We start from the raw sequence: 24,077 nt of genomic DNA, 5'->3' as shown, positions 1-24,077 counted from the left end.
GCTAATTACAATGTATATTTTAAAGCAAGGCTCACGTAATCATTCCTTGTGACTTTAAATTCCACCAATTGCGCATGGTTCACGCAAAATTATAACACATTTCTTGTTTTCCCTAACAAAACTTGCTCAATAAAATGAAAGAAAATTGCGAAACTGAAATTGAACGGACCTACTCGTTTACAGAGATGCTTGATTTGCTGCGGTGTGCTTCACCGTCCTTGGATTATCGTAGTCAGTGACGATCTACCCGAGTACAAACCGCGCGGACGGGGCGACTGCTGGCGCTTGCGCAAGAAATACACTCACACAGGCAATACACGCACTAATGGCAGGAATCTTCATAGTTGTTTTCATAAGTTCGAAGACTACCGCGGTTATGTATTGCGTTCTTGAACTGATGCGGCTTTGTACGATCGGCCACGTGAAACAAGTGAATGCACTAGCGCCGATAGCAGTTTTGGAGCAGTAGCACGGATAATACCCGTATGCAGGTCAACAACGGGCTCTTGCACGGAGTAAGAGAGCCGTCTCTGCACTAGCTCGCAGTCTTCAAGACAGAATGGCCAATCTGTCTCGGCGCCACAGCGGAATAATTCCGTTGCCGAAGCGCTTCAGAGGCTTGCACCGGTCCCTAAAATGAAGGCCTTGAAAATGCGCAGTATCGTTAAGAAAACAAAATTTGCAGAGGCAACTGGCCTCCATTAGAAAATGCTGATGAGGCGAGCGGCAGACCACAAGGCAACCATGCTTGCGCGTTCAAGGAGCGATTCAACTTTACACGAGGAGCGACTCAATGTAGTTGCAGTGCTAGCTTCACATTATCGAATAGAAGGCTCGAGCATCGCTTTTCTGAAGGCGCGTTTCGAGTGGAGGGCGATTTGTGAAATGACAAACTGCCCTCAAGGGGCATTTGGAGTGGAGGGTCGAGATGCGATTGTGAATACGGGGGCAAGGCACCATCGTCGGCTCAGCCGGCCATGATTTCACATGCAGCATACGGTGTGCGACAGCGTTGCTATCGCCCTTGGACTTTATACGGAACATCATAGCGACGCCGCGCCGACGACGGTAGACATATCTTGGGGTGTCCATATGATCGTTATCGTGATAAAACCGATGGCAGCTCACTTGGTGTCAAAGACGCAGAACACTTCACGGTACTGGCGGTGACGCGTGTTGCTCATGAATGGGTTGGACAGCCGGGCGCTGGCTGCCGAGCGGTTATCCACGTGCAACTGCCGCGAGCAGAACTGCTGCCGACTGAGTCCACTCTGCCGCACCGGATCGTCCCCGAGCAGCTCCGGCGCTAGAGTCTGTGCAAGAAATGTCACACTTGCGTTGGCAACTGGGGCTGCCATGAGTACTGACCACTGATACGAGTAATTATAATATCAGAGGAAACGGAGTGCCAAGGCACGGATGAAATGACTGTGGCAATCGCACTCACCGTACTTGGAAGTGCAATTAAGCAACAAGATGGTACAGGAGCCCGTTATGTAATATCGATAATATATTGACGGGTCATGCAACACTATCTGAAAGTACACTCACCTGAGGAATTCATTAAGCGATCTGCCAACCACAAGGCTACAAAAGCGCACCGCACCTAGGGACAGGGGTTGATCGATGGCGGCCAAACCAAATTAACACTTAACTGTTCTTGTTCAGAACCTTTCACCAGTCAAATGGCTTAGAACTGAGCAAGGTGGTAGGTATTCACTGAAAGGCGAGTCTGCCTTTCACCAACAGTTGTGAATAAGTTACAGCTTCCCTCGAAAGCCGAGCAAACGGTTGCGCGATAGCAATTTATTGCGCAGCTATAAGAGGCAAGGATGGCAGTTTTATCAGCCGTGTGAACTTTTAAACGTTCGCTTGCTAACTAAATTAGCAAACATGATGTCACCACGCACACAAGAAATCGCGATGACGCGTTACTCTATTGATGACGTGTTACTCTATTACTGTGGACACACAGGCTGTAAAAATGCTGGAGTGAAGAGCAGCGACAACGGCGAGCGAATTGCCCGTTGTTAAGACTCAACTTCAATGCGAACTAAGCGACGAGAACACAGCGCATACAAATCCATCAGTCTTTGGTGCGCCTAGACTCTTTATCCACTGCAAATCCCTCTTAAGATAGGGTACGGGTGGCCGCGCCCACACATCATACCCAACAGCCACCAGAGTTGTTGCCCCCACATACCTTCCCCTTCCTGCTTCCTTGCGCCCGATCAAAGCTTCCTCCGCGACTTCCTCCCTTGTGCGCGTGAGATCGAGCCACCATTCTTCGCATTTTCCTTCGCAGGCTTTCACTCGCGCCCATAGCATACAGATCACGGCAGAGATGTTATCGCGCTTGTATTTCATAAGCAGTGGCGTAGCCAGAAATTTTGTTCGGGGGGGGCTATATATATATATATATATATATATATATATATATATATATATATATATATATATATATATATATATATATATATATATATATCGAAGTTCTGTTTCCAACAGACACTAGGATTTAACTTTCTCTCTCCGATGCAACCAATTTCAATAAAAGCGATTAGCAGGATTATCTCAGAAAAGCATTTCTGCGCATTTCTGCGTATTTGAATAGGCCGCGTCGGATTGGGCCCGAGCTAAAGCTTCCTCTTGAACAATTTATCGAGGGACAAATACATGAATAATAACTGCATTGTCATTGCCAAAGATGCTGCAAACGAATTCTTGAAAGCTACGCACTGTAAATACAAGTAAAATATGTATTTTTTCATAAAATATTATACTCGTATGTGTGAAAAATTGTTTCCAACATAACTGACGTCAATGCTTCCATGTATTTTGTCTATTTATTAAGTTAAGAAAATATCCCACGAACTTTAGAACTTCAGTGGGCACGGGACCAACGTTGGCAGCGTTGTGCTTAATCGGCACGTTTTTGCGATGCAGGCGGTGTTATCGCTAACCCTTGCTTGGCTCTCGTCAGCTCCCGAATCCCGGACCAGCCTTACCTCACCGTTGCCGAGCTTCGACTACAACCATGGCTCCTACCCCGATGGCCCATTTCTGGTTTCAACTTCCGTCGCACAGCTCCCGCCAGTCTACCCAGCGCCATCGTCAACGTCATCACTTCTGCCTGCGAATTTAAACAGCTGGCACTCTGGCACGCTCTTCAGTGGGCACGGGACCAACGTTGGCAGCGTTGTGCTTAATCGGCACGTTTTTGCGATGCAGGTGCGTAGACGGTTCTTGCTATACACTAAAAAAACTGATGAACTCTGCCTGATTGTATTCCCGTGCCCACGGGTGTTGTGCGAGTCGTTGCTCGAGTGCTACGCAATGTCGATTTTATTGTTATGCGCTGGAGACATTGAATCTAACCCTGGACCTAACACACGTACTGTCGCCTTATCTGAACTTGATGATTTACCTGATAATCCCGCAGACCAAATGAAGATCATGTTTAAACTGCTTAAGGACGTACACTCTCGTTCACTACAGTCTTCTAAGTGTCAAACCGAACTTGTTTCAGATGTCAAAGCCATTAAAAGCATACAAACTGAGTTAGCAGGTATCAAGAAAAGGCTTGACGATTTAGAAGAAAAATCAAAATCCCTAGACCGTTTCGACACTAACCTAACACGCATGCAAGACAACGTAGATAGCCTCGCTGCTCAGAACAGCTCCTTATTATCGCGTCTGGATGATCTGGAGGACAGGTCTCGTCGCGATAATTTAATATTTCATGGCCTTCCCGACTCGAAAGAAACCTGGCAACAGACAGAAGAAAAACTAACCTAAGTACTTAACGCTGCTCTTGGATCATTTCCCAGTAGTTCAATGTAGCGAGCCCACCGGCTCGGCACTTACCAAGCTAACAAATGTCGCCCGATAATTGCTAAATTTACTAACTACAAAGCGAAAGAATCGGTACTTTCATCACGCGCGCAGTTAAGACCTAACAACATTGCAGTTAATGAGGACTTTTCACCCGCAACTCGACTAGCCCGTAAAAAACTAATTGAGTTTGCGAAATCACAACCAGACTCGCCACAGTTTAAACTCAGCCACAAGAAACTGCTACTAAACAACAAATGCTACATGTACCACTCTAACTCGAATAGTATTCAGGAAATGCCAAGACGCAACGTCGGCCTAAACCATGTTTCAGCTGCCTCGCAACACGTTCCTACCTAGGGACACGTGAGGGGCAGTGGGCATGCGCAAAATAATCAAGTCAGCATCCTTTATACTAACATCAGAAGTGTTCTGAAAAACCGTGACTCATTATCATCCGCAATTGGCACGTGTTCAGCCCATATAATAGCTTTAACTGAAACATGGCTCTCAAATGACATTCAAGACTCAGAACTGTTTCATGATAGCAAACAATTCACGATATACCGCTGTGACCGAACAGAGCGCCGTGGTGGCGGCGTACTTCTTGCCCTTTCGAAACGCATCCCATCGTCACCCATTCACATCAGCACCAATCTAGAATCAGTGTGGGCTACAGCAACTCTGAACCATCAAAAGGTAATTTTAGGCGTTTGCTATCGTCCACCTTCCTCGTCACCCGCATTTACCAACGAATTGCATGATATCATTAGTACCATTACGACAAAGTTTCCTTCTGCACCTCTTTTCTTATTTGGTGACTTTAATTTTCCTAATATAGTTTGGAACAGTGATATACCTAACTTATTATCTTCTTCTTCTGATTCAAAAGATTTCTTGGGTATTTGTACTACATTTTCATTAACTCAATTAGTCACACAAGCGACGAGATTAACATCCACTTCCGCAAACATTCTCGATTTGATCCTAACCAATCGTCCCGATTATGCCTCTACCATCCATTACTTACCGGGTATCAGTGACCACTTATTACTAAATATTCATTTTAATACTGCGTTTGTGAAACTTCCGAAGACTAAAAAAATAATTAGAGACTACAAGAGAGCTAACTTCGAAGCAATAAATAATGAACTCAGTCTATTTCTTAACATATTCATGAGTGATTTTGAAAACCGTAGTGTGCAGTCAAACTGGAACATGTTTTCGGCAGAGGTAAATCGCTTAATCAATAAACACATCCCAACCCGTACTATAACATGCAACCCGCGCGCGCCTTGGTACAATAATCATTTAAAACGACTATCCAACAAAAAAAGACGACTGTATCGTTCCGCGACGCAATCACCCACTGACTCACGTTGGAAAGCCTACACATTAGCATCTAACACCTATGTAGCCGCACTCAAATGCGCTAAAGAAACATTCTTATCAACCACATTACCATCTATGCTGATAACTAACGTAAAAAAATTTTGGCGTGTCATACATCCACCTTCCGATGATTCTATCACTCTTAACACTTGCTCTGGTAACCCTGTTCCAAAAAACCTATGCGCAACTCTCCTGAATAATAACTTTGTTAAAAATTTCTCGTGCACAGTTGATATTGAGCTACCTATCTTGAATGACTATAACTTCTTAACTATGCCTCCAGTGACTGTTGATGTTCCCGGAGTTATTCGACTAATAGACTCATTGAAGATGGATTCGTCCCCCGGCTTTGATAACATCAGTGCTAAATTTCTGAAAAACACCTGCACTTATAGTTCCATTATACTAACCAAAATATTTCAACAATCACTCAACACATCTACTGTTCCATCAGAATGGAAAATATGAAAAATAATTCCTTTGCACAAATCGGGCAGCAAAACATCACCTACAAATTATCGCCCGATATCATTAACCAGTACCTGCTGCAAACTGCTAGAACACGTTATTTTTACTAAAATTGCGGATTTTCTTGAATCTAATTCATTTTTTTCGTCATCACAACATGGTTTTCGAAAATCATTCTCATGTGAATCACAATTATTAACATTTACTCACAAACTACACCAAATACTTGACTGTTCTTCTCTTGCCGATTGCATCTTTTTAGATTTTTCGAAAGCCTTCGACAAAGTGTGTCATAAACTTTTACTTTATAAACTAAGCAAATTAAACCTCGATCATAACGTTCTCAAATGGATTGAGTCATTTCTCGCTAACCGTTCTCAGTTCGTAACAGCTAATGGCCATGACTCACCTCATAGCGACGTTCAGTCCGGTGTGCCCCAAGGTTCCATCCTGGGACCTTTATTATTCCTTATCTACATTAATGACTTACCTTCAGCAATAACCTCTGACATACATTTATTTGCACATGACTGTGTAATCCTCAGAGAAATAACTAACGAACACGACATCTCCCTCCTTCAGGCCGATCTCAATAACGTCAGCGAATGGTGCCGATTGTGGCGAATGGAACTCAACATTAACAAATGCAAATTTCTGAGAGTATCCAGATCTAACGATAATCTGCCTGTGTACTACTTGAATAATGTTGCTTTAGAATCTACTAACTCATAAAAGTATTTAGGCCTACATATAACATCCAAATTAACATGGAATCATCACATCGAATACATAATTAATCAAGCTAACCGCTTGATGGGATACTTACGCCGTAACTTTTCTCATGCTCCCACTCCTTTAAAATTACTACTTTATAAAACCCTGTTACGGCCAAAATTAGAGTACGCTGCAGCTATATGGGACCCTTACCACGAAAACCTAATACATTCCCTTGAACTCATCCAAAACAACGCCACTCGTTTTATTCTATGGAATTACTACCGTGGTGCGAGTGTTTCTTCAATGAAATCGAATCTGGGTCTTCAACCACTAGCAACACGTCGAAAAATTTCCCGCCTTTCATTTTTTCATAAGCTGTATCACCACCCTACACTTCACCCAAAATTCATATCGCTACCATACTACTTATCTCACCGTACAGATCATCATCATAAAGTTAGAATTGGTACATGTAACACGACACACTTTTTACACTCATTTTTGCCACGTACGTCGAAAGATTGGAATGAACTTCCTTCTGACATTGTTTCCATTAATAACAATGATCATTTTCGAAAAGCACTAGCTAACAATATACAATAGCAAACATTTGTACGAACTGCTCCTGGTGTTTTCCTTTTTCTTGTTTAATGTTACTTTTATATGTCAAGTTCTATTACTGCATTTTTCATATTTATAGCTAACAGCTGGTGTTTATAGCTGGTGTTTTCCTTTTTCTTGTTTAATTTTACTTTTATATGTCAAGTTCTATTACTGCATTTTTCATACTTATAGCTAACATTGTATAATTAGCAAATATTGTGTATAAGCTCATGATTTATTTCCTCCTTATTTGTTGTATAACCCACTCCCCTCTCTAATGCCGAAAGGCCCTGAGGGTAAATAAATAAATAAATAAAAAATAAATATCAGTTCGAAACCAGGAAAGCAGTGCATGCCGCTGATATGACAAATTAAAAGGCAATGAACTGAACTAGTTGAGGACAAATATGTTAATGAAACTTTGTCATTCAAGAACCGTGCTTACATTCTTGTATATATGCAATGGCCAGTCAAAAATCTCAATCACGCTGGCGTTTGTTCCAATGTATTACGCAGGAGTAGCTGTCCCTTGTTGTGTATCGTGAGTAATTGCACCGAAGTTATAGTCGCGACAGAGAGCACGTATAAAAAGCAGGAGTTCTGCAAGATATATGGGGGCAAGTCAAATGAATGAGCCAACAACGGGGTACTTTGTTTAAAAGTAGTCTTCATGAGAATTTAGACATTTGTCCTATTGACTAATGAGTCGCGTGATTCCCGTCTTATAAAACTCCTTGGGTTGCTGCTTCAAAAAGTCTGTGAAAAGCCCGGTGTTGGAATGTCCTTGCAACGTCCTTTGAACCGTTTGCTCCAACGCTTCACAGTGGTCAATGAAATGAAGTGTTCAACGTACACGGCAGTCATATGGTGATTAATTTCTGTTTTGGAAACACCTTCAGCTGTCAAAAACTTCGCGACACCGAGCTGTTCAACTTTTGAAGTGTCCATTATGTGACGCAACCATATTCAACCCATGGTATGAGAGCATTAAAGAACATTTATCTTCACACCTGCCTGTCACTTTTGTAAATGAGACATGCCGTTCTCCTACGCGCATGCCTCGCAGATAATGAACTGAACCATTATTGCGCGGTTAGGGTAGGCTCACTTTCATTTGACTCACCCTCGTACATCAGAAATCCAAAGATACAATGGGATATACAAATGCGAAAATACGGCTTGATAAAGGACAAGAAAGTGTCACTGCAAACAAAGTTCACTGCATGTATACACAAAACCTCACAACAAGATATTTAAGTATACGTATAAGTCTCCAATGAGTCTATGTATGTAAGAAGAAGTAACTGTATATAATGCGTCAAACAAGGCAAATAAACATGTTGCACAATCATAGATTCACAGAATCCTAGATTCCGTCCCCGTTCCATCCACTCCCCCCGATGTATTGCGCGCGACGGAAAGTGGCGCGCTTGCTTCCCGCTTTTCTCCTTTGCGCACACAAGACTGAGCCACCATCGTCGGCTCACCCATTCCACTTCCCCTCCTACGCTTTCACTCGCACATACAGCATGCAGCGCGTGGTCACGATGTTATCACCCTTGGACTTTATACGAAACATGAGGGCGACGGCAGGAATGCGCCTGGAATGTCCATATAATTGCTTTCGCAATAATATAATAAACGTATCCGGCAAGTGAAGCGTCCCGTCGCCCAGTACTTTCCGCAAAAGAAGTATCAAAATCGAACTTTCACCATGCGACAATTCGCTGCGCCGCAACAATGTATTTTTTTTCTGTGAGGCGGAGGCACCGAAATAAAAAAAAAAACGCATAGGAAAGTATGTTGGCCAGAATCGAATGCCTACTTTGGGCACCTAATGGGGCTACAGAATTAATACCGAAGAAAACATGAGACGATTGGCCCACTGAGAACCATACGCATATTGCTCAGTATCCTACACCGGCGAAACAAGACTTTCCGGAAAGGTTCCGCTCAAGGAACGCGGTGCAATCCTTCGAGTCCCCACAGTGATGGCGGCGAGCGACCATTTTTTTTTTTCTCGTCTGCTAGCCAGAAAGTTTCCAAAACTCTGTCAGGTGAAAATCCGCTCGGCCAGAGCAGACCGAACGCCCACCGAAGTGCACCGCGCGGTGGTCGGGGCCATACGAGAAAAACATATGCGCTCTGGCTCGCTCTGGCAGCCCGCGGGTAGGGTAGTGAGAACAAAAAAAAAATGAAGAGGCTCAGTGTGTCCTCGCGAATAAAAGCCAAAGTAGAAAAAATAAATAAGAACGTAGTTACTTTGGCTGGCTTTAGTGTCTTGACATGGATGTTCTGGCGTAGGTTAAAAAAAATGTTGATATTTTTTTATGGGACATGACGGCACAAATGAACCGTCCTAACGCTTCGTCTCATTGGACCTCGCTGCCTGCTTTGTCAACTCGTCTGCTAGTGTGTTTATTTGGCTTTTCTCGTTGTATGTTCCGATGTAAGTGTTTAGAAAAGTCAATAGACCTTTCGCGTCAAATGTTTATAACAACATCAAACCCACAAAGTTCCGCAATTGAAAATCTAAAGCACAGCTTTGGAAATGTCAATGCACCTTTCACATCAAGAGCTTATGAGATTTACACTCATAAAGTTTCGCAATTGATAGCCATGCGCTCCATAGATTCCGTGGCCTCAGTGAAATGCCGCGGCGAGCCCGCTCACCATCAAAGCGCCCTTGAAACTTTGTGCTCGAATGGGACTGCTTGGCGTTATGTGACTCCCGGTGTATGGGCGTTGCCACGAAATCCAGCCCAAGTTTGCAATCTTCGCGGTTAAATGTCTTTTCGAGCGTCAAAAAGACATTCTAGACAAAATCCAGAGTGATTTCCGGCGCCGGGGGTCGCTTTGGTCGGCGGTGCATGGACAGCACGAAAAAATTTCGGGGGTGGGGGGCTGAAGCCCCATAAGGCCCCCCCCCCCTGGCTACGCCCCTGCATGTACCCACCCCATAGAGCTCTGTTTCACTATATTGCTGCATTTCTCTTTCCCTCTATTGTTATTGTTTTTTCCTGCGTATATATATATATATATATATATATATATATATATATATATATATATATATATATATATATATCGTGACACGAGGTTTAGGCAGCCAGTCTCTTCTTTATTCTCCCGAGTGAGAGCCCCACCACCAGGCCCCAAAACGGTGATGATGAGTATGTACAGGTGAGAATGTGAAGCGTATGAATAATGCTCACACTAATTTCCCCGCACGCGCAAGCCGCCAGCCAGGAGGGGAACGCCAAACGAATCGTTTTAGGCGCGAAACGTGAACGATCTCCTAACCACGACAACGATGGTCGGTAGAAACGTCTACGGGAGTAACGCGATAGTTCACGGGGGATGTTTGTTCGTTAATAATATAGGGTCCAAGAAAGCGGGATTCAAACATCTCGCCCAAACCGTGTGTACGAATGGGCGTCCAAAGGAGCACTTCCTCTCCAGGACGAAAGGAGACGTCGCGACGAGAGATGTAACGTTGCTTGCCATCTAGCTGACTGACTTCTGTGTTGAAGCGAGCACGTTGACAGCATTCCTCAAGTCTCGAGACGAACTGTTCGGGTATACTGGCCGAGGTGTTAGTTGGGGCATTGAAGAAAGCGGCGTCGATGGTGAATGTCGGTGAACGGCCGTAAACTAGGTAGAAAGATGAGTATCCCGTAGTTCGTTGGATAGCGGTGTTGTGAGGAAAAGTCACGAAAGGTAAAAGTTTGTCCCAATTGTCGTGGTTTGGCCCGATATACATTGATATCATATCTATTAGTGTGCGATTAAATCGCTCGGTTAAGCCATTTGTTTGGGGGTGATATGCGGATGTTGTCTTATGAACTGTGCCACAAGCTCCGAGTACTACTGCTAGCACAACGAAGGGGAGGGCCGTTATATGGTGTCTTCACTTTTCGCAGTCGAGAACACAAGTCAGCACTAATAACGGAAAACGATGCACCTGTGTCAACCAAGGCTTCGATTCGGACAACTTCAACACACACCAAAAGTACAATTGACGGGTGCTCCGGAGGAGTTTCACGTTGTCCAAAAGATGCAGCTTTCCTTCCTGAAACTGCACCATTTAGTTTTCCGGGCGGTGATCGGAGGACGAAGTAGCCGGTCGTAGAGGGGAAGAAGAGCGCCGCATCGGTGATGGAAAGCGACGACGCGGGAAACGCAATGAACCGGCAGTGTTGAAGTCCTGTGGAGATGGGGAAACTCGTGGATAATAATCGTAGTCAGAACGCCGACGTCGTGGTACAGGGCCAGAAAACTGATCCCTTTCAATGCCGTCATAGCCACGTCTTTCATCTTGCTGACGGCGTCGGCAAAACCTGGAAATATGGCCACGGATACCGCTTTAGTAACAAACCGGTCGAGGTGGGCTCCATGCGTTATAGACGGAACAGGCGATGGCCTTGTAGTGATAGGATTCAGGGACATGTGCGGTGCAGGTGCCTGTTGTGGCGGCTGCTGGGAGGGTGACGCTATAGAGGCAACCTGAGCGTACGTTGCCGTATGGATAGGGTGCGGGCTCGTGATTTGCGGGCAGGTCACGGCAGTTATCTCTCCCCTCACGATATGGCGTAGGCCGCCACCAGGGGGCGTCAGATGGACCTCAGGAGGGTTTGACGAAGCTTGGGCGTGTAGTTCCTCACGGATGATGGAGCGAATCAAAGCACGTAGCTCGCTGTCGTTGGACGCCTTGAAATCAGATGTGTCGGGGTGTAAGCGGAGCATATGAAGGTCATCGAAGCGCTGACACGTACTGATGATGTCTGCGACGGTAGTGGGATTCAGCACTACAAGAGCATTGAATGCCGCAGTCCCAATACCCTTGAGCAGGTGGCGTACACGGTCATTCTCTGCCATCGAGGTGTTCACGCGGTGGCAGAAGGCGAGGACGTCCTCTATGTACGAAGTGTAGGACTCACCTGAGTGCTGTACGGGCTCAGGAAGCTTCTTCTTAGCGATATCGGAGCGGACAGACGAGTTCGCGAAAATCTAGCGTAGATGGTGTTTAAAGACGCTCCAGTTGACCAAATCGAGCTCATGATTGGAAAACCAAGTTTTCGCGAGTCCGGTTAGGTAGAAGGCGACGTGAGCAAGTTTTGCTGATTCGTTCCAGTGGTTGAAGTCACTCACGCGCTCCTATAGCTCCAACCAGTCGTCAACGTCGTCACCTGGAAGCCCAGCAAATACCGGTGGATCCTTCTGAGGGGTAGTGACTGTCCAAGAAGGGGTTCCCGCAGGAGTAGGTAAGGTGGATGTCGAGGTAGTGGTCTGCTGGTCTTGCGACATGGGTGAGTAAAGTTGGTAGAGGCGGTGACCCGAGCGGAGCTCCAGGGATGAAGCTGGAGAGAGACCGGGAGCGAGAGGGCGAAGGAACCGGACAGAACACTCCACCACTTGTGAGACGAGGTTTAGGCAGCCAGTCTCTTCTTTACTTTCCCGAGTGAGAGCCCCACCACCAGGCCCCAAAACGGTGATGATGAGTATGTACAGGTGAGAATACATACATTTCGTACATTTCATTGCCGCGCCGAACGCTGCGTTGCTCGACGCTCACCGCGTCCAATGCGGGGCGCGTAGTCGCTGCGCCGTAGCCCATTGTCTTACATCCCTTGGCGGCTCGACGGGAACGCTGTCGCGTTCCACTCTTGAAGGCGAAGCAGAGTAACGCATGAGTTGTTTCTTCGTCTAGCCGAACCAAATATAGCCAAGCAACAGCAGTTCACCAGGCTAAACAGTGGTTCAACAACTAAAATAAAGTTTAGTATGCTTCGCATCCTGGGCTTAACCTTAGCTAAGCCACAGCCATTTTTTTGTTACTTTCGCTTGTTTGCGGCATCGGGTCGATGCTTTTAAGAGGGGGGTAATGACACGTGTACTTATCTTTATCGGGCGACCAAGTTTCGCCGCCTAACAAATGTCGCACAGCGCCTGACGCGCCTGCATGTATCCGAAGTTTCTGGAAAGTTATCGATGCTTCTATCCGCTGTCTGTTGTCGCCGAACCTTCTGTTATCTGATTTCATCGTGTGACGCGAATGGTGTAGAACTTTGTGGAAGACACGCGGGTCCCAACGATTAATCTGGAACATTCGATGAGTGCTGTATAAAAGCCGACGCGCTGGACCCTCTGATCAGATTTCCGACGATCGCCGACCGTGTTCGCCGCTATCGTTGTGCTATAAGTGTAGCCTGTTTTGTGGGCACAGTTTCGCCCAATAAAAGCTAGTTTTGTATTCCACCGTACTGCTTCTTTCTTCACCGTCACTGCCACGTGACATCTGGTGGAGGTGCTTTTCGTTCATGTACGGGACGCCCCCGACAAGCCGTGATCCCAGCCCAGACCGCAAACAGAACACCAACTTAGTCCCGGACCACCGAGCAAGCCGCCGTCTTTAACAGCTGCCCCCGGAGCACGGACTTCTACTTGAGAAGACCAAGAAGATTGTGGCCAAGGAAATTCCAATGGCAGCCCCAGCGTCCCCCATCGTGCTGCAGCAGCCCAGAGAGCCACCGACGTTCCGCGGTTCCACATTTGAGGACCCGGAAACCTGGCTGGAAACGTATGAGAGGGTCGCCACGTTTAACAACTGCGCAAGTGACGACAAGCTACGACATGTCTATTTCGCACTGGAGGACGCCGCCAAGACGTGGTTCGAGAATCGAGAAGCCACCTTGACGACGTGGGATCTCTTCCGAAGCGGCGTCCTGCAAACATTTCAAAGCGTCGTACGCCGAGAACGAGCCCTAGCGCTATTACAAACCCGGGTGCAACTACCAAATGAGACCACCGCGATTTTTACAGAAGAAATGAGCCGCCTATTCCGCCACGCCGACCCGGAAATGTCCGAGGAGAAGAAAGTCAACCTACTGATGCGCGGTGTAAAGGGAGGAACTGTTCGCCGGAATGGTACGGAGCCCACCGCAGACCGTTGAGGAGTTTCTTCGCAAGGCCACCTGCATCGAGAAGACAGTGGAAATGCGGAACCGGCAATTCAACCGCCGCTCTAACTCGACAAACTACGCCGGAGTTCAGTCACTGGCCACCGACGACCTGCGCGAGACTATCAGAGCAGTCGTGCGGGAGGAGCTGCAAAAGCTGTTCCCGTCATCACAGCCTCAAGTGGCGTCGATTGCCGACGCCGTACGTGAGGAGGTCCAACAACAACTCCGAGTAGCCCCTGAATTGCCGCAACCTCAGCCGCAAGCGATGACATACGCCGCCGTCGCCCATCGTCAAGGTCCCCCTCCACGACCGCGGCAGGGCCCCATAACACCGCAATTCCGTCGACCACCACCGCCGCCACCAGCACGCCCACCCGTCGCCCAGCGCAGCTACCCGAGGAAGAAAGACGTTTGGCGCGCTCCTTACCACCGCCCGCTCAGCAACCACTGCGGAGAAGCAGGTCACGTCTACCGACGATGCCCATACCGGGAGATGGGACTGCGAGGTTTCGCCGTCAACGCTCCGCGCCCGCAGCAAGGTGAACGCCCTCGCGATATACTCACTGGAGCTCTCGACGACCGTCGCGTTCGCCATCACCCAGCCGCTACCCGTCACCGCAGCGCCGATCATACACTGGCCCAGCCCGGGGCCGGTCAGCGAGCCCATATCCGGAAAAGTAAAGGCAGCAAGCGATGGAGGTGCGGTTGCTGTTCGTCGAACTGACGAAGATCCTCCGCCGCCGACGAAGACGCCGAAGAAACTACCTCGACGACATAACGACATGCCACCGTCCCGACGAAGTCTCGAAGTAAAGAATACGACGACGAAAGACAGCCTGATGACGCGACGTTCCAGCTTCAGTTTAACACAACGCAGCCGTGATCCGACGCCAACGTCAACGCGATCCGACGCCAACTGCAACGCCAGACAAAGGACCACCGACCTCGACGTGCTTCTCGACGGCCACGCAGTCACCGCCTTAGTAGACACAGGAGCCGATTACTCCGTCATGAGTGGACCCATCGCCACCCAGTTGAGGAAAGTTAAGAATGCATGCGAAGGCCCTCAAGTTCGGACCGCTGGAGGACAGCTGATTACGCCGACTGGGATCTGCACGGCAAGAATTACCGTTCATGACCGGACTTACCCTGCCACCTTCGTTGTCCTCCAACAGTGTTCACGAGACGTCATTCTCGGGATAGACTTCCTGAATCAACATGGCGCAGTCATCGACCTGAAGTCAAAATCGATAACACTGTCACAAGATCAAGCGATACCACCGAAGAGCTGTCGTAGTAACCACGCCTTGAGTGTGCTCGGAGATCAAGTGAGCATCCCGCCGCGCTCCAGCATTATTATTTCCGTCGGCACTGAAACACCCGCTGACGTAGCAGGCGTCATCGAGGGCGACCAGCATCTACTGCTAGACCGTGAAATTTGCATCGCAAGAGGGATCGCTCGACTCTCCGGAGGTCAAGTGGAAGTTATGCTAACCAACTTCAGCCAAGAGTTCAGGCACATCAACAAGGGCACGACAATCGCATACATCGAGGAAATTGTGGAAACCAGCAATGCCTTTGTCCTCTCGGATTCAGCCGCATCTACCCCTATGAGCATTCTCCCCGAACCAGACTTCGACATAAATCTAAGTCTCCCCGTGATTAAGCAGCAGCAGCTCAGAAGTCTGCTTCGACGTTACAAAGACTGCTTTTCGACGTCATCGAGGATTCGACAAACACCAGTCGCAAAGCATCGCATAGTAACCGAAGAGTGCGCTCGACCACTCCGCCAGAGCCCTTACCGAGTTTCGACGCGAGAACGCGAAGCTATAAGACAACAAGTCGATGAAATGCTGCGCGACGACATCATCCAGCCATCGAAAAGCCCGTGGGCATCTCCAGTTGTTTTAGTGAAGAAAAAGGACGGAACCCTACGTTTCTGCGTCAATTATCGTCGACTGAACGAAATTACGAAGAAAGACGTATACCCCCTCCCACGGATAGATGACGCATTGGATCGGCTCTGCAATGCTAAATACTTCTCATCGACGGACCTCAAGTCTGGCTACTGGCACATAGAAGTTGACGAAAAGGATCGCGAAAAGACCGCCTTCATCACGCCAGACGGCCTCTATGAGTTCAAGGTTATGCCATTTGGACTGTGCTCGGCGCCTGCAACGTTCCAGCGCGTGATGGACACGGTTTTAGCAGGATTGAAGTGGCAGAGGTGTCTTGTTTACTTGGATGACGTCGTTGTCTTCGCCGGAAATTTCGACGATCACCTTAGGCGGCTTGCGACAGTATTAGAAGCCATCAATTCATCAGGGCTCACTCTGAAGCCGGAAAAGTGCCGCTTCGCTTACGATGAGCTTTTGTTCCTAGGCCATGTCATCAGCAAATCGGGAGTACGCCCCGACCCACAGAAGGCAGCTGCCATGGCAAAGTTCCCGCAGCCAACCGACAAGAAGGCAGTGCGCAGATTCCTTGGAAGGTGTGCCTACTATGGGCGCTTTGTCAAGGACTTTTCACGCAGCTCGGAGCCGCTAACACATCTAACCAAATGCGATGTCGAGTTCAAGTGGGAAACGCAGCAGGCCAAGGCATTTCAAGAACACAAACGACGCATGCAGTCGCCGCCGGTACTTGCACACTTCGACGAGGACGCCGATACCGAAATCCACACTGACGCCAGTAGCCTAGGCTTCGGTGCCGTCCTAGTCCAGAGGAAATAAGGACTTGAATGGGTGATATCGTATGCTAGCCGGTCGCTGTCAAAAGCGGAAAGCAATTATTCTACGACTGAAAAGGAATGCCTCGCCATCATTTTGGCTACAGCCAAATTCCGCCCTTACCTCTATGGCAGGCCATTCAAAGTCGTCAGCGACCACCACGCGTTGTGCTGGCTAGCTAACTTAAAGGACCCTTCAGGACGGCTGGCGCGGTGGAGCCTCAGACTACAAGAATATGACGTCACGGTAATATAGAAGTCCGAAAGAAAACACTCCGACGCCGACTGCTTATCACGCGCCCCAATCGATCCCCCGCCGTAAGACGACGAGGACGACGACGCCTTCCTTGGGATAATAAGCGCGGAAGACTTCTCTAAACAGCAACGAGCAGACCCGGAGCTAAAAGGCTTCGTCGAGTATTTGGAAGGGAACACCGACGTTGTCCCTAGGGCATTTAACGCGTGTTGTCTTCGTTCACGCTACGAAACAACCTGCTCGTGAAGAAGAACTTGTCACCAGTCCGCGCCAGCTACCATCTTGTGGTGCCGTCAGCGCTCCGTCCAGAAATACTGCACGTCCTACACGACGATCCAACCGCTGGGCACCTCGGATTCTCCCGGACGCTGTCGAGGATAGAGGAAAAGTATTACTGGCCGCGTCTGACCGCCGACATCGCCCATTACGTCAAGACATGCCGAGACTGTCAACGACGCAAGACACCACCGACAAGGCCAGCAGGATTACTACAGCCGATCGAACCTCCTCGTCGACCATTCCAGCAGATTGGGATGGATTTGTTGGGACCGTTTCCGATATCAACATCCGGGAATAAGTGGATCGTCGTGGCGACGGGCTATCTCACCCGCTTTACTGAAACCAAAGCTCTACCAAAAGCCAGCGCAGCCGAAGTGGCGAAATTTTTCGTCGAGAACATCCTGCTGCGACATGGTGCCCCAGAAGTCCTCATCACCGACAGAGGAACGGCTTTTACAGCAGAGCTCACCCAAGCCATTCTGCAGTACAGCACAACGAGCCACAGGAGGACAACTGCCTACCATCCGCAGATGAATGGTCTCACGGAGCGCCCGAACAAGACCCTCGCCGACCTGCTAGCAATGTGCGTCGACGTCGAACACAAGACGTGGGACGCGGTCCCGCCGTATGTCACCTTCGCCTACAACACAGCGGTGCAAGAAACAACACAGATGACGCCGTTCAAGTTGGTTTACGGCAGGAACCCGACGACGACGCTCGACGCCATGCTGCCGCACGTCACTGACGCGGAGAATTTTGACGTCGCTACCTATCTCCAACGCGCCGAAGAAACCCGACAGCTCGCCCGCCTACGTATCAAGACCCAGCAGCGTACCGACAGCCGACACTACAACCTCCGACGACGCTTCGTCGAGTACCAGCCCGGCGACCGTGTTGGGGTATGGACCCCGATACGCCGGCGAGGACTCAGTGTGAAGCTATTGCGACGCTATTTCGGACCCTACAAGGTCATCCGGCGTATTGGCGCACTAGACTATGAGGTCGTGCCAGACGGCATTTCGCACTCATAGCGGCGCCGCGCACGATCTGAAGTGGTCGACGTGGTGCGCCTTAAACCATTTTATGGACGCTGAGGAACTTCCTTATTTTGTTGTTTTCTTTGCTACGAGTGCTTTTTTATGCGAAGCATATTACTAGAGCTCAACCCAGCTCCTCAGGCACGGAGGTGGCGCCTTCAATACCACGTGACACCGTGACGCCACGACAGAGGAGAAACGGGGCTCCAACTCGCGCCGTCGCTGGCGGCGTCGCGGCGGTATATAAGCAGCTGCGCTTGCCTCTGCTAGACACTCACGAGGTGAGATGCCTCCTGGAGACAGAGCTGCTCGTTGGAATGAGAAGCGTAGGTCGCGGCGTGCTACAGAGACTGTTTCTAGGTGGCTGTGGCTCAACTCTTCCAAGATGGGCTGGGTGGGAATCGAACCAGGGTCTCCGGAGTGTGAGACGGAGACGCTACCATTGAGCCACGAGTACGATGCTTAAAAGTGGTACAAAAGCGCCTCTTGTGAATGCGGTGTTGCCTTGTAAACGAGCTGTTTCTAAGGCTCAGGCGTGCGTCGCTTGCTCAGGCGCACATTTCGTTGCCGCGCCGAACGCTGCGTTGCTCGACGCTCACCGCGTCCAATGCGGGGCGCGTAGTCGCTGCGCCGTAGCCCATTGTCTTACATCCCTTGGCGGGTCGACGGGAACGCTGTCGCGTTCCACTCTTGAAGGCGAAGCAGAGTAACGCATGAGTTGTTTCTTCGTCTAGCCGAACCAAATATAGCCAAGCAACAGCAGTTCACCAGGCTAAACAGTGGTTCAACAACTAAAATAAAGGCTAGTATGCTTCGCATCCTGGGCTTAACCTTAGCTAAGCCACAGCCATTTTTTTGTGTTACTTTCGCTTGTTTGCGGCATCGGGTCGATGCTTTTAAGAGGGGGGTAATGACACGTGTACTTATCTTTATCGGGCGACCAAGTTTCGCCGCCTAACAAATGTCGCACAGCGCCTGACGCGCCTGCATGTATCCGAAGTTTCTGGAAAGTTATCGATGCTTCTATCCGCTGTCTGTTGTCGCCGAACCTTCTGTTATCTGATTTCATCGTGTGACGCGAATGGTGTAGAACTTTGTGGAAGGCACGCGGGTCCCAACGATTAGTCTGGAACATTCGATGACTGCTGTATAAAAGCCGACGCGCTGGACCCGCTGATCCGATTTCCAACAATCGCCGACCGTGTTCGCCGCTATCGTTGTGCTATAAGTGTAGCCTGTTTTGTGGGTACAGGTTCGCCCAATAAAAGCTAGTTTTGTATGCCACAGTACTGCTTATTTCTTCACCGTCACTACCACGTGACAATATGAAGCATATGAATAATGCTCACACTATATATATATATATACATATATATATATATATATATATATATATATATATATATATATATATATATATATATATATATCGCGTGCGGTTGGCCATATGCCAAGGTATTTGCATTCTTTTGTGCGTGGTATTTCCTGGCCCTGTATTCTTACTGTCTCTCCGCTGTTTTGGTTGGGTACCATGACACCTGATTTTTTCACGCTAAATTTAAGACCTAACTTATCGCCTTCCTGTCCACAGATATTAGCCAGGCGTTGCATATCAATTTGCTTGTTAGCTAGCAACACAATGTTGTCAGCATGAAACAAACCTGGAAGCTGCTGCTCTACTACTGTACCCGCTTGTTTGTATGATAGCATAAACACGATATTACTTCCTTCTAGCACCCTCTCCATCCTCACTTTGTAATCATAAACAGCCGGGGGGATAAAGGGCACCCATGGTTCAGTCCCTTGTCGATATCAGCTCTCTCCTCACTCATCATCACTTCCCATTCAATGCAAACTGTATTTTCTAGGTAACTACCTCTCAAAAGCTGTACAAAATGGTCGCCTAAGCCTTCCCTTTCCAGAATATCCCACAAAATGTTGCAGCTCTCCTACGCTCCTGTAATGTCTAAGAAGGTCACATATAAGGGTTTCCTTAATATTGTCACGGCCTAGTAAGAGACGGGAAAGCCGGCGTAGAGGACGTGTATAAGCACTTTGTCAGAGCAGTCAACGCGACGTCTTTGACGTCTCTATTTTTCTACACGCGTGCTACTTCAGCGTCGTTTTCATCGCCTTGCAGATACTCGCGGTGACCATATGGCATTTGCCCCTCCTTTGAAAAAAAAAAGGCACCGTCCGGATGCACCATCCTCCGAAGGCAGTGCACCGATGATGCAAAGTTGAGGTCATGAGGAAAAATATGGCTTCATACGAATCACGTGCACAACCTCGGGCAGATGCCGCCGGCGTTTGGAGCAGTTATGATTCTAGGGGACAACTTCATAATTCAAATCGCTGATGCGGCGCAGGCCTATGTACAGCCCGAAGTGTCGTCGCAGAAGCGTCTCAGAGAGCCCCCGCCGACGAATAGGTGTCGAGACCCACACCTGGTCGCCTACTTTGTTCATGACGGATCTGCGCCGAAGGTTGCAGTGTCTGGCATCTAGGTTCTGTTTGTGGATTTACAAACGCGCAAGCTGCCTGGCGTCCTCTGCGCGTTGCGTAAACTCCTCTGGACCAGTGTCATCGTCATCGCACTCGTGTGGCAGCACTGCGTCCAACAATGTTGTCACTTCCCGGCAGTAAACGAGATTGAAAGTTGTCAATCGTGTTGTCTCTTGGTGAGCCGTGTTATACGCAAATTTAACATATGGTAAAATCTCGTCCCAGTTCTTGTGATCGACGTCGATGTACATACTCATCTTGTCTGCTAGAGTCCTATTCAAAGGCTGTGCCAACCCATTGGTTCGGGGAAGATAAGCCGCGGTCTTTCGGTGAGTGGTACCACTTAGTCGTAAAAGGGTATCTTGAAGTGCAGCCGTGAACACAGCCCCTACGTCTGCCATGACCACTTCGGAAGCGCCATGCCTTAGGACGACGGCTTCGATGATAAATCGCGGTGCTTCGGCTGTTGTTCCCCGTTGGATAGCATCTGTTTCGGCGTATCGAGTAAGATAATCAGTGACGGCGATTATCCATCTTTTGCCGGCAGTAGACAGTGGAAACAGACCTAAAAGGTCGATGCCGATTTGTTTGAATGGCGCTAGCGGTATCTGAGCAGGATGCAGCAGTCCAGCTGGCTTGCCGGGTAGGGCTTCACGGCGATGGAAATCCAGGCATGTCTGGAGGTAACATTACACGACCGCCGCAAGTCTCGGCCAGTAGTACTTTAATCTAATTCTTGCCAATGCGCGGGTGTAGCCCAAGTGACCAGTGGTTGGCTCGTTGTGACAGGCATGCAGGACCTTATCACGAATTGATGCGGAAATGTCAAGTAGTTAGCTGGCTGCCACTAGGTGAAAAGTTTTTTTTTTATAGACGTCGCCGCGCAAGCAAACTGAAGGCAGTCCTTTGGCGAATAACCTCGCCACGCTGCTGATTCTGCCCTCTAAGTAATCGAAAAGAGGAATCAGTTCTGCATTCCACGCCTTGCTGGGGTTAAACGGTGACAGTACCTAGCATGCCTAGAAAAGCCGCTTCATCGTCGTCGTGCGCTGCAGTCCCAACAGCAGACCGAGAAAGGCAGTCGGCGTCGGTGAGTCGCTTCCCCGATTTGTATACAACAGTGAAGTCGAACTCCTGCAGCGGAAGACTCCAGTGCGCACGCCGACCAGCTGGATCCTTTAAATTAGTCAGCTAGAAAAGCGCATGATGATCACTGATAACGGGGAAACACCGGCCATGCAAATATGCACGAAATTTCAGGATGGCCCAAACTAGTGCGAGACATTTTATTTCTGTAGTGGAGTATAGTTAGCCTCCGTTCTCGATAGCTTCCTGCTTGCGTAAGGAATCACTCTTTCGATGTCGTCCCGTCGTTGTACAAGCACTGTGCTACGGCCGACATTACTCGCATCGGCATAAGAAACCATCGGAGCATCTTCATGAAAATGGGCGAGTACGGGAGGCGCCTGAGCAGGCGTTGCCGTGGGTCGTGAAATGCGCATTGCTGGTCTTCACCGCACACGAAGGGAATATCTTCTCTGCTGAGATGTGTTAATGGCCATGCGATGCACAAACATTCCGCAATAAACCGTCGGTAGTAGGCGCAAAGGCCCAGGAAACGTCGCACGGCCGTTTTACCTGATGTCGTTGGGAAATTAGTGACGGCAAGAGATTTTATCAGGGTCAGGTCGGACACCTTCACAACTAACAACGTGATGGATGAATTGAATTTCTTCAAACCAAAATGGCACTTTTCAGGCTTTAAAGTTAGACCACTCGAGCGTATTGCTTCAAAGACCGTCTTTAGTCTCTGTATGTGTTTGTCGAATGTGGCGTAGAAAAGAATCATGTCGTCGAGGTACACCAGGCTGGTTTGCTATTTGAGGCCTGAAAGTACCGTGTCCGTTAGTCCTTGAAACTTTGCTGGCGCCAAACACAAACCGAAGGGAAGTACCTGAAATTAAGACCGTTGGGCGTCACGAAAGCGGTCTTCTCACGGTCTCTCTCATCAACTGCTATTTGCCAGCAGCCGCTTTTCAAGTACATCGACGGAAAGTAACGTGCGTTTCGTAGTCTGTCCAGTGAATCAGTGATACGCGGTAGCGGTTAAACGTTAGTAAGATCTTGATGAGGGCTTGTTGGTTCGTCTTTCTTTTGTTGGAACGTCTTTCTTTTTGATCTGGTTGAGTTTTCGATAGTGGACGCAGAAGCGCAGGCTGCCGTCCTTCTTTTTTACCAATTTGACAGGCGACGCCCAAGGGCTCTTAGATGGCCGAATAACCCCGTCTTCAAGCATCATCGTCACTTCTGTTTGTATTGTCTCGCGCTCTTTCGGTGTTACGCGATAAGGATTCTACCGAATTGGTCTGGCGTCGGCTTCGGTGATAATACGGTGCTTAGTGAGCAGCGTCTGGCTAGCTCATGACATAGATGAGAAGCAGCTCTTAAACTCACCAATGAGCTCAAGGAGGCTGCTGCGTTCGACAGGTGATAAGGTGGGACTGACATCAACCACAGAGGCAGGCATGGCCACGGTGTCAGGGTCTTGTATTGTTTGTCAGGGTCTTGTCTTATCTTGTATTATATGTTGGGTTTTGTATAGCCAGGGTCTTTTATTGGGGTACATTCGTCGTAGTAAGCAACAGCCGTGCCTTTCACGATGTTTTGCCATTCTCTGCTAAAATTCGTCAGCAAGACTACAGGATATCCGTCGAGTACATTAATTACCGCCCTGGCGATGGAAACGCCTTGACTCAGTACAAGTGCGCCGATGTGTTCAGCGATGCAAGTCCCGGTGAGCAAGCTGTCGTAGATTACAGGCACGAGGGAACAGCTTCGCGGCGGAAGTGTGACGTCGCCGTCGGCGATACGTAAGCGGGGTCACTGGTGTTCCGTGGAGTGGACGTCATCTGAGCTCGTAGAAAATGTAATGACGAGGTCACGGACATTAATCACTGCCCCGCAATTTCTCGAGAAATCTATCCCCAATATGAGTTCCTCACAACACTCAAAGAGAATGACGTGGGTGGCGACGAAGGCTGAACCGGCGATTACTATTCTTGCTGTGCATTTTGCAATCGTCGTCTTCAACTGGCCGCCAGCATTGGGTCCAGTCCGCGGTGTCTTCCGTTTTCTCAGCCTGTCAGCCAACTTTAGAATTATTATCGAAAAATGCGAACCAGTGCCTACGAGAGCGGCCACTTGGTGGCCGTCAATGCGAACGACAAGACCGGCGCTGTCGGCGTCGGTTACAGGGGGTGTGGGTGGAGTCGTTGGAGTTTTAGTGTCATCGATCG

The 24,077-nt window shown here is 48.6% G+C and overlaps 1 protein-coding gene across 1 annotated transcript in view; it reads right to left on the bottom strand.

The window, feature by feature from the left end:
* The window catches only part of LOC135902292 (chitinase-3-like protein 1), an 830,286-nt gene that overhangs the window by 582,141 nt on the left and 224,068 nt on the right, over nt 1–24,077 (bottom strand). The window contains exon 4 of the mRNA XM_065432259.1: nt 1,129–1,313. Within this exon, the coding sequence (XP_065288331.1) occupies nt 1,129–1,313 (185 nt within the window). The remainder of the gene's footprint in view (nt 1–1,128; nt 1,314–24,077) is intronic.

The sequence above is a fragment of the Dermacentor albipictus genome, chromosome 6 (assembly GCF_038994185.2).
Source record: "Dermacentor albipictus isolate Rhodes 1998 colony chromosome 6, USDA_Dalb.pri_finalv2, whole genome shotgun sequence".
Lineage (NCBI taxonomy): Eukaryota > Metazoa > Arthropoda > Arachnida > Ixodida > Ixodidae > Dermacentor > Dermacentor albipictus.
Note: the sequence above shows the minus strand (reverse complement) of the source record. Positions and strands in the feature narration are given on the sequence as shown.